This window comes from Genypterus blacodes, unplaced genomic scaffold (genome assembly GCF_046128005.1).
Source record: "Genypterus blacodes isolate CSIRO-AG114 ecotype Tasmania unplaced genomic scaffold, CSIRO-AGI_Gbla_v1 ptg000341l_1, whole genome shotgun sequence".
Taxonomy (NCBI): domain Eukaryota; kingdom Metazoa; phylum Chordata; class Actinopteri; order Ophidiiformes; family Ophidiidae; genus Genypterus; species Genypterus blacodes.
In genome coordinates this window covers 1-10000 of record NW_027467126.1, presented here as the reverse complement: position 1 = coordinate 10000, position 10000 = coordinate 1, and the positions used below count along the sequence as shown (strand labels likewise).

Sequence of the window (10000 nt, the reverse complement as noted above, 5' to 3'; positions counted from 1 at the left end):
CAGGGCGAGGGGTCGGCGGACCCGCTCGCCATCCCGCTGGCTCAGCTGGCGCCTCACATCAGCCGCCTGCCCATGCCGGAGGATTACACACTGGAGGAGCTGAGGGAGCTCACGCAGTCCTACCTGCGCCAGCTCATTGTCAGCCAATGAGAGAGCGGCACGGGAGCGCTCTCACCGCCACGGGTTCAGAAGTAAACCACGGAAAAAGGAACTAAAAACGCTCAGTTAGTCCTGAGAGCGGTGAGCCAATCAGAGTCCACCTGACCGACTCCACGCTGCCCCCTGCTGGTTACTGTGTGGGCCTGAAGCAGAGCGGCGCCGCCTGGTGTCTGAGCTGTGACCTCACCTGACACTCATTCATCAATACTTTGGTCTTAATTTGTCATTTACTGTCTGATAAATGTGCAGAGCTTTGTCTTGCATGTGGTGGCGCTGTGAGACCCTCCTCTTCACTCTTCTTCACTCTGTTCTGTAGTCTTGGAATCCTTTTGAAGCCATCCACTTCCATTAACCCTCTGTAGTTTCCCTGAGAGAAGTGAGACGTCGGATCAATAGATGAATTAACTCACATGGACACTTTGGGACCAAAGGGAGGATCTCTGCACACTACCCTGCATCATGAGTGACACTGAACTTGTGTGTACAGTGTGTTTGGTCCCACAGCGCCACCACCAGGAGCAGAGAGACATTTGACTGAGAGGAAGTCCCTCTTTTCCTATTTCCTGTTTCCTTTGTGCTTCTCTGTAGATGTGGACACGCTGCCACCTAGAGGCCGTCTGTGGAGGCTAATGCTAACGAGGCTAACGTGTTATGGTTTAGGTTCTTTTGAGTGTTTTTGGTTTCTGACGTCACAGTGTAAATGTAGATCTGACTTACTGGTTTGAACTTTGACCCCTGAGAAAAATGCTGCATTTTTAGCCCAAATTCAAAGAAGTGTCGCTTGTTATTTTTCAGCCAGTGTTTGTTTTTGTTGTTTGCAGCGTTTGGATCTGTTAATATGTGAATAAAGACGATCTATCTTCATATCAGAGTCGAGCGGCTGGACGTGGCTTATGATCTATTTTTGTAGATTTCTCCTGAATGTTCATCAAATGTTTCCTTTCTTGTGGATCAGTGAGTGAAGAGTTTCCTTCTAAAGTCTCAGCTCAGAGTTTTATACATACTTTGTATTTTTGGATATAAAACAGGAAGCAGCTGATTCTTCCTTCCTTCCACCTCCAGTGATTCAAATCTGATGTTTGCTTTTAAAATGAAAGTCTTCACTTATTGATCACAATTGACTCTTTTCATTTTTGTCTTTTTAAAATAAAATCAGTTTCAGCCTCAATTGTTTGTGTGTCTGTGTAGTGTGTAGTGTGTGTGTGTGTGTGTGTGTGTGTGTGTCTGGTCAGCAAAGCAGTGAACTCAGGACTTTAAAGTATAGTATCATATTTATTAATATCCCATAATAGATCCATGACAGCGTGAAGAGGAAACAGATGAAATATTTAGATTTACAGTGAAAAAGACTGCACACACACAGAGGTTTTTATTTTGCTAGCATTCCTTATTGTTAGCCTGGAGCTACACTCAGACAGCACCCCCTTGTGTGGGAGAGGGAAAGCGTTTCAATTTAATTCATTATTGGACTAAAGAAACTTCACAATTTGGTCCAACGTTTAGTTTCAGTGAAAACAAACCGACAGACATCACGACACACACACACACACACACACACACACCAAGGGTTTTAACTTTAAATAAATAATTTGTCTCGGCCCACTTCCCCTCATCACATCAAACATCACATTTACAACACCAAGACGATCCTCAGCTGCTGATTTGTCGTTTATAAAGGAGAAGGAACTTTGTTGTAACGTTCTGCTGGGTGGGGCTCCGGGGTCGGGGGTCAGGGATCACGCTGTGCCGAGCCTTTATGTCACCATGTACTCCTGACGTTTGTTGAGTCGGACCTGGCAGAGCGAGATGGCGCCCACCACCACGTAGATGGCGGCGGCGATGAAGCAGTTGATGCCCACCTGGTTGTACAGACCGTAGATGTTCTGAGGAGGACTTTTACTGAGACACACACACACACACACACAAGTTAGGTCAAAATAACTTGCTCATCGCTGCAAACAGGAAGTGTCCAGAATATAGAGTCAATGGTTTTAAAGTGAAACACCAACAAAATGTCCTGATCTTCATCATCTTCAGCTCCTTCACCTCTGACACACACACACACACACACACACACACACACACACACACACACACACACACACACACACACACACACACACACACACACACACACACACACACACACACACACACACACACACACACACACACACACACACACACACACACACACACAGGTCAGAGGCGAAGGAGCTGAAGAGCGTCATGTTCCTGTGACACTCATACGTGACCTCGCAGCTTCCTGTGACAGTGGGCACTCACTCTCCACGGATGTCCTCCTCGGTGAACGGGACGTCCTCGATCAGCACGGCCGACTTGGCGCTGAAGAAGATTCCCAGCATGGCCTGAAAACAAACACACAGATGAACGTGGCTCAACCATGTAGGCGGAAATGGAAAAAACTGCAACAATGGAAACTTCAGATAAAAGTCCCATGATTCAGTTCAAGCATCAGGTTTCTATTTCTGTTCCTCCTCTTCCTCCTTTTTTATCAAAGTGGTACAAATAATCATCCAAATTAGTTTAGTTCAGCTATTATATAAACTTATGAACGTGAATCCTGATTCATAATTAATGGCGATCTAAATTATTTTGGTTGATTTGTTTTTGTTTTGGTGTTCTGGCGAAATGAAGCATTAGTCGCATCCTTTACATTAGCTAGAAAGGCAACCCAGCATCTGCTGCAGTATCGTTAGGAGAGGGCTACGTCTATGTGCTGGAAGACGTTTAAAGGCACAAGCAGACATTAAAGCACCCACGCGCGCGCACACACACACGCACGCACACACGCACACACACACACACACACACACACACACATACACACACACACACACACACACACACACACACACACACACCGAGGCCTTCATCCACAGCAGCACAGTCAGTCTGTCTGAGATTCATGTCTTTATTTCATGTGAACATATGTTGTAAATATGACGTCATGCCTCTCTACATTACCAAGCTAACCCAAGAGAACACAACGGAAGGACATCCGGACCATGACTACATTTCACCTCTTTATTCGGTGTGTGACACCAAGGCCTCGAGTCTAAACCCGCCACACTAGAACACATTTACAGGGTTTACATCGAATCTGGTTTAAATAGCTCAGATAAGTAATCGTCCGCTGACAGCGCGTCTCGCTCCAGGTATTAGCCGGCCCCGGCTCTTACCAGCATGATGACCCCCCAGATGCTGATCACGATCCCGCACGCGGCCATCTTCGGCCCGCAGAACAGCAGCGACGGCATGTTTGTGGTTTCCTGTTTATCGGATCTTAACGTTGTTTGTTGACATTTAAGCGAACGTTTGTTTCCTCGAAGACCGACAGACACGAAGCCTCGAGTCAGCTGACCGTGATCGCTCGGATTTGTTCGGGTACATCCGGGAACTTCCGTTCGAAGCCAGCAGCTAAGGCGCCAATGAGAGCGTCGCTTTCGGAAGCTCCGCCTCTTCCGTTCAAGTCAACCAATAGCATCCCGCCTCTCAGCTCGCGCATCGTTCCTTCTTCCGCCGCTTTGTTTCTCTGAACGTTCATTTAGGATCAAATCTGTTTCTACGGAACATTCAGACACTTCCGTCCTTTTTCAAACTTCTGCTTATTTGTATTTTATTATTTCAGCGTTTCCATGGCAGCGCGCTGAGCACAGCAGCTAGCTAACACGGACGCTAACCTTAGCCGGCAGTTAGCCGCAGATGTGTTTATTGTTTCGATAGAAGAATAAGTTTACAATGACGTCAGCCTCTGCTAAGGTAAGAGTTAACCCTTTAAACGTCGGAGTTTGTACACACAAGGAAACGGAACAAAAATGTGAACACAGATTCACTCTAAAGCTTATTAACTTCACCGATTGGTCCGATTAGAAACTCCAAACGTGAGGATGTGACGGCGTAAGAAACAACAACCAATCAATGATCAATAATCGATGATCTGATCCTGCAGGTTGGAGAGATTTTCTCTGCAGCGGGAGCAGCGTTCACTAAACTGGGAGAGCTCACGATGCAGCTACACCCTGTGTCTGACAGCAGCCCTGCAGGGTGAGACACACACACACACACACACAGCCCCTGCAGTGTGAGACATGTTGACCTCTGACCTTTATTCCATCACTTTAAGGCATTATTCATTATTTAACAATTTCCCCTGAACTCAATCCTGAGCTGGATCAGCTGTTAGGCGTGTGTCTGTCTGTCTGTCTGTCCTTCATCATGTGAGTCTTTGTGTCTTGGTCCTCAGAGCGAAGTGGACGGAGACGGAGATCGAGATGCTTCGCCTGGCTGTGAGACGATTTGGTGACGACCTGAACAACATCAGTACAGTGATCAAGGAGCGCACAGTGTGAGTACACACACACACACACTCCGAGTACACACACACACACACACACTCCTCGTCAGCAGTGTCTGTGGACTTTGACTCCAACGTGTGTGTGTGTGTGTGTGTGTGTGTGTGTGTGTGTGTGTGTGTGTGTGTGCAGCGCTCAGATAAAGAGCACAGTAAAGAGGAAGCTCTATGAGGACAGTCGGGTTCCCATTTCCTCCGACTCTCCAAAGAAGGCGGTCAAGAAAACATCCGTCGCCATGACGCCGACGCCGCCCCCCCCTGCGTCCACCATGATCGCCGTGCCGACATCGCAGGTTGTTGTAGCGACTGGCATGCAGAGCGGGCCCTCCCTGGCCCCGCCCATCAAGAAACAGAAGACGGCAGGTGAGTCTGACAGCACATCCTCCTCCTCTTCCTCTCCTCCTCTCACCTGTCTCCACCCCTCCTCTTCCTCTCCTCCTCACCCGTCTCCTCCTCCTCCTCTCCTCTCACCTGTCTCCCCCCCTCCTTACCCCTCTGTCCTCCTCTTCCTCACCTCCTCACCCGTCTCCTCCTCCTCCTTTCCTCTGTCTCCCCCCTTCCTCACCCCTATCTCCTCCTCTTCCTCTCCTCCTCACCCGTCTCTTCCTCTTCTCCTCTCACCTGTCTCCTCCTCTTCCTCCTCTAACTCCTGTCTCCTCCTCTTCCTCACACTGCTGTTCCTTTCCTTCTCCTCTTCTCCTCCTCCTCACCTGTCTCCTCCTCTTCCTCTCAGACGTGACTCTCAGTGCCCTGAACGACTCGGACGTGAACAGTGACCTGGTGGACATTGAGGGTCTCGACTCTTCGTCCAGTAAGAAGCTAAACTTCGATCAGGGTGAGCAGAGACACAGACCTGTGGTTGTCATGGTGACGCCGTGCTTGATTGACGCTGTGGCCTGTGTTTCCTCAGAGAGCCTGAACCTTGACTCCTCCCTCATCATGAACTCCAGTGACCTCCCTCTGCTCTCCCGCTGACGCCTGCAGCTTTGACCTCTGACCTCTGAATAGACTTTTCTCATCATAAACAGATTCACTTCCTGCTTTCTCACCTTTGTCACTGTTTTCACTCAACAGAAGAGAAATAAAACCTCACATTTTACAATGTTGCTGTTTTTCATCTCATTTAAAACAGAAAACACACACACACACACACACACACACACACCTGTCCTGATGTGATACATGTTTATTGATATGTTCATATAGAGTTTATATTTACTTTGTTTACATGAATCGTTTCCTCTAAATCTTCATGAAGTCATTCTTCTCTTTGACAGGTGGGAATGAAAACGTTCAAATTTTTTCTGTCGCATAAAAATACATGGTTTCATTTGTTTGTCCAAAATCACAAAAGTATTTACATTAGAAACATGTGAGGCTTCAGACGAGCTTCAGTTCCCTTTTGTCATACATGACCAGCTGACGTGCTGCTGACACACGTCCAGGCTTCAGGCCATGGAAACAAATACATGGGAGTTATCTCAGTATGAGACTTTACCAAAATAATGATTTTGTTTTCAAATTTAAAAAGAGGAAATGAGTTTCCAGCTTTTTTGACCTTTTCTTGCAAAAAATGTTTTATTTTCTGATGAACCCAAACTACAAATGTCTTTACTGAGTCTTTACACAACAAAATCAAAGTTTTGTTATTCATTTGTCGACTTTGGCTGATTTGTTTTTTTTTAAGGTCGCCTTAAAAAAAACCCAACTAATCTTGATTTGAGGTATTTGGATCATCTAAAGACAAAACACGGGACGTTTGTTTCTTAATCTGAAGTTGGATGAATTATTTTCCATAAAAATATAAATTCACTTTGATCAAAAAATAAATTATGTTAGGTTTACATTTCTGAATTTGTGACGTGTCGACATTTTCAAACTTTGTAGCTGGTATGTAAAAGAATAAACGACCACCAGGAGGCAGCAGAGCTTCATCTGTACAGTAAATCTGATATGACAACTTTACACTTTCACCTTCAAACCTAAAATGATGATGTCATGAATTAAGCCTGTTAATCACATCCAGAGACATTCGGGTCGATGCAAGAAAACGAGACACTTCAGCTCAAAACGCCAACTTCTGTGGTAACTCATCAGCTCGGCCACTAGGCGGCACAGCGGGGCAGCGAGGACGTTTGATCCTATTGCTGCCGTGTCTGACTGAAACCTTGTGTGAGTTACGTCCTGGGGACGGTAACGTCCCGCGGTAACGTCTCACACACGGCAGCAGGACAAACAAACCTTTACCTTCAGCTTTTTCATAGAAAACATCTGGAGGTTTTGGTTTCACGCCGATCAGAGTGCAAAATGAAAAACAGGCAGAAAATGATGAAGCTTCAGTTTGTGTCAGTATGAAGCCTGTTTCCATGGTTACTCACAAACTCATTTCCCGGCATTGACTGGTTTGATGGAAGATCAATAGTTTTTGAGTCACTGATCTTTTTCATCTTTATGGTTTTGGACTGAAAACAACGTGTCATTCTTCAAACCACCACTTGGGGCAGATGTGAGTTTTGACTGTGTTGATGCGACGTGAACGCTGTCCGAGCCGAGGCGACGCGTCAGAGCAGAGACTCGTCAACATGCTGAGATCAGGTTGGTTTGTTTGTGTGACGATGTCGAATCGCTCAGTTACAGAGGTTTGGAAACTTTCATCATGAAATCAGAGACGTTCATTCTTTTGGAATAATAGCAGCTAGGGGTCAAAGGTCATTAAACTACAGGGGGGCTGAATTGATGCTGATGCAACAAGACTTGAATTTTACATTTCAGATAACTTTAGAGTCTAATGAGCCAAAATGTGGAGTTTTGATTTAATTTGAAGTTTTTATTTGGTTCAGCTGCTGAGGCTTCATGTCACACACACACACACACACACACACACACACACACACACAGCCTGACAGCATCACCTCTCAAAGGTCCAAACTGCTGTGAAACCTCAGAACCAGAATGTTCCGACTCCATGTGAGAGTTCAGGACTGTTAGATTAAATTCATTACTTTAAGCCACGCCCCTAAAACACCACCACCTGGACATCTGAAACACTGTCAGCTGATTGACCCAGAACTCCGCCCCTTCATTTGGTTTCAGCACTGAGATGCTGTAGCTCCGCCCTAATGTGCAATATTCCATCTTTCTACAAACATCCTCTAAGGGTTGAAGCAGGAAATGGAGCCCGACAGATGTTTGATAGTAGCAGCGATGTCGTTGTCATGGATACGACCCCATCATGTGTGCAGCTCCATTTTCATTCATTTTGAGTTCTATTTGTTTCTAATTTGACTTCACAGTGAGGATTGAGTTTGTTACTCTTACTTACTCCTCCTCCTCTTCTTCTTCCTCTTTTTTGTGGGCGTGGCTGCAGCTCTGTTCTGGCGTTTTCATCGTCATGGAGACTTATCGCCTCAGACCCAGATGGGATGTGAGCGGTGTGTCAGGAGGCCGCCTGATCCAATCAGCTGATCGCCTTCACACACAAACCTCACAACCTCCTCAGGAAGCTGCTAACGTCTCCATGGTGACGCCTCCAGTGCAGATCAGATTCCCAGAATCCTCTGCATGCTTCTGTCGCCTCATTTGAGCTTCAGCTGCTTCATCAACCAAAGGTGATGAAGATGATGAAGAAATCACTCAGATGTTCTTGCAGTTAAAATCCAGACCACCACTCAGAGCAGAAAGTTCCAGAAGCTTCAAGGCTTCTACAAACACACTTCCTTCTAAACGTCCAGGCACCCAAACCAGAAGTCCTCACTCTCTTCTGTCCGTCCAATTAGGATGAAGGAAGGGGCGGGACCAACTGTGGGCGGGGCCAGTCTCCACAGTGAAACAGGGGAGGGGCTTAATGTCCAGGGTGGTGGTGGGGGGAGAAGGGGGTGAAGGCCGGGGGAGGAGACAGGGACAGAGGGCTGCTGCTCTGGGGACTGACGCCCCCTGCTGGAGGAGAGAGAGCCACAGCCTGAGAGACACTGAGACACAAGCAGAAGGTGATTGATGACTTATTCATTTGACTTTGAGCACATTACAGGATGGAGGCATGTTCAGATGTCTTTGATGTGTCTGCTGGAACAAGTCATCAATCAATCAGCACCACACCTGTCCATCCAGGGATCCTTTAGAAACTCTGTGTGCTCAATTCTGAGAACTGAGCACTTTATGTGTTTATATATTATAACTAGAAAGACAAAATATAAAACAGATCAGAGTCAAAATCTGTGAATTCAACCTGAAGTCTTTGATTTCTGTCAAATCTGTCCACATAATCCTCACCTGACAGTGAAGCTGCTGCTGCGGTGCACAGGGTCCGTTACCCCGGCAACAAAAAGCTTGTTTGGGGGACTGTCAGACTCCACGCCCCCTAAAAGAGAGAGAGAGAGAGAGAGAGAGAATAATACATATAAATACCACATCCTCTCTCACTCAACAACAAAAACGTGTGTGTGTGTGTGTGTGTCTCTCTCTCTCTCTCTCTCTCTCTCTCTCTCTCTCTCTCTTCTCTCTCTCTCTCTCTCTCTCTCTCTCTCTCTCTCTCTCTCTCTCTCTCTCTCCTCTCTCTCTCTCTCTCTCTCTCTCTCTCTCTTCTCTCTCTGTCTCTCTCTCTCTCTCTCTCTCTCTCTCTCTACCTTTCCTCTTCAGTGGAGTGACAGCAGGCCATCTCACTGTGGCCCCACCTGAAGGCCTGATGGAGAATAAACACAAACACATCAGCAGACTGCAAACTCAAGAACAGAAAGTGTGTGTGTGTGTGCGTGTGTGTGTGTACCTGAACCTCCGTGTGGGCTGGGGGAGGAGTTGGGCGTGATGCCGCTGTCCTGTGATTGGATCCACAGTGACGACACAACACCAGAAACCAACAAACAGGAAGTGAGTCTAAGCAGTGTGAACGCTCTGAACTGGATTCAGACCAGAATCCTGATTCTCCTGTTCCAACTACAGACATCAGCACACTGTGTGTGTGTGTGTGTGTGTGTGTGTGTGTGACATCATAAATTGTATCAGGTTCAGATTTAGAGTTCTTTTATTTTGCGATTCAAAGACAAACAGAGGAAATTCTGTGTTCAGTGTTTCTGGATTCTCACCGCTGACGTGTGGTCGTACCACTGAGTGACAGGAGGCACTGAGATCAAAGAGGAAGCACTGAGAGAGAGAGAGAGAGACACAGAGAGAGAGAGACAGAGACAGAGAGAGAGAGACAGAGAGACTCAGAGAGAGAGAGAGACAGAGACTCAGAGAGAGAGAGAGAGAGAGAGAGAGAGAGAGAGAGAGAGAGAGACAGAGACTCAGAGAGAGAGAGAGAGAGAGACTCAGAGAGAGAGAGAGAGAGAACAGAGAGAGAGACAGAGACTCAGAGAGAGAGAGAGAGAGAGAGACAGAGACTCAGAGAGAGAGAGAGAGAGAGACAGAGAGACAGAGAGAGAGAGATTCTTAATAGACCTGTGAAGATGGTGTTGTGTGTGTGTGTGTGTG

At 46.7% G+C, this 10000-nt stretch overlaps 3 protein-coding genes across 5 annotated transcripts in view; 2 read left to right on the top strand and 1 right to left on the bottom strand.

The window, feature by feature from the left end:
• Window positions 1-1327, top strand: part of nup98 (nucleoporin 98 and 96 precursor) — a 17286-nt gene extending 15959 nt beyond the window's left edge. For all 3 annotated transcript variants that reach the window (XM_076137915.1, XM_076137912.1, XM_076137913.1), the window contains exon 35: window positions 1-1327. This exon is cut by the window's left edge and continues 50 nt beyond it. In XM_076137915.1, coding sequence (XP_075994030.1) covers window positions 1-150 — 150 coding nt within the window. In that variant the 3' untranslated portion in view covers window positions 151-1327.
• Window positions 1328-1411: 84 nt separating this feature from the next.
• Window positions 1412-3588, bottom strand: LOC142988675 (ribonuclease kappa-B). Its single transcript, XM_076137917.1, has 3 exons — window positions 3363-3588; window positions 2446-2528; window positions 1412-2058 (listed from the first exon to the last, which is right to left on the bottom strand). The coding sequence occupies exons 1-3, from the start codon at window positions 3438-3440 to the stop codon at window positions 1914-1916; spliced, it is 306 nt and encodes a 101-aa protein (XP_075994032.1). The 5' UTR covers window positions 3441-3588; the 3' UTR covers window positions 1412-1913.
• Window positions 3589-3665: 77 nt separating this feature from the next.
• On the top strand, window positions 3666-5636 carry bacc1 (BPTF associated chromatin complex component 1). Its single transcript, XM_076137916.1, has 6 exons — window positions 3666-3942; window positions 4133-4227; window positions 4427-4528; window positions 4668-4897; window positions 5268-5369; window positions 5445-5636. Exons 1-6 carry the CDS (start codon window positions 3922-3924, stop codon window positions 5507-5509), a joined length of 615 nt encoding a protein of 204 aa, XP_075994031.1. The 5' UTR covers window positions 3666-3921; the 3' UTR covers window positions 5510-5636.
• Window positions 5637-10000: the final 4364 nt, after the last annotated feature.

Excerpts from the sequence above, each read along its gene's own strand:
- LOC142988675 (XM_076137917.1), bottom strand. The coding sequence starts at position 3,440 with ATGCCGTCGCTGCTGTTCTGCGGGCCGAAGATGGCCGCGTGCGGGATC. Across the intron at positions 2,529-3,362 it reads TCTGGGGGGTCATCATGCTG|GCCATGCTGGGAATCTTCTT; the intron begins GTAAGAGCCGGG and ends GTTTGTTTTCAG. Across the intron at positions 2,059-2,445 it reads GAGGAGGACATCCGTGGAGA|TAAAAGTCCTCCTCAGAACA; the intron begins GTGAGTGCCCAC and ends TGTGTGTCTCAG.
- bacc1 (XM_076137916.1), top strand. The coding sequence starts at position 3,922 with ATGACGTCAGCCTCTGCTAAG. Across the intron at positions 3,943-4,132 it reads TGACGTCAGCCTCTGCTAAG|GTTGGAGAGATTTTCTCTGC; the intron begins GTAAGAGTTAAC and ends CTGATCCTGCAG. Across the intron at positions 4,228-4,426 it reads TCTGACAGCAGCCCTGCAGG|AGCGAAGTGGACGGAGACGG; the intron begins GTGAGACACACA and ends CTTGGTCCTCAG.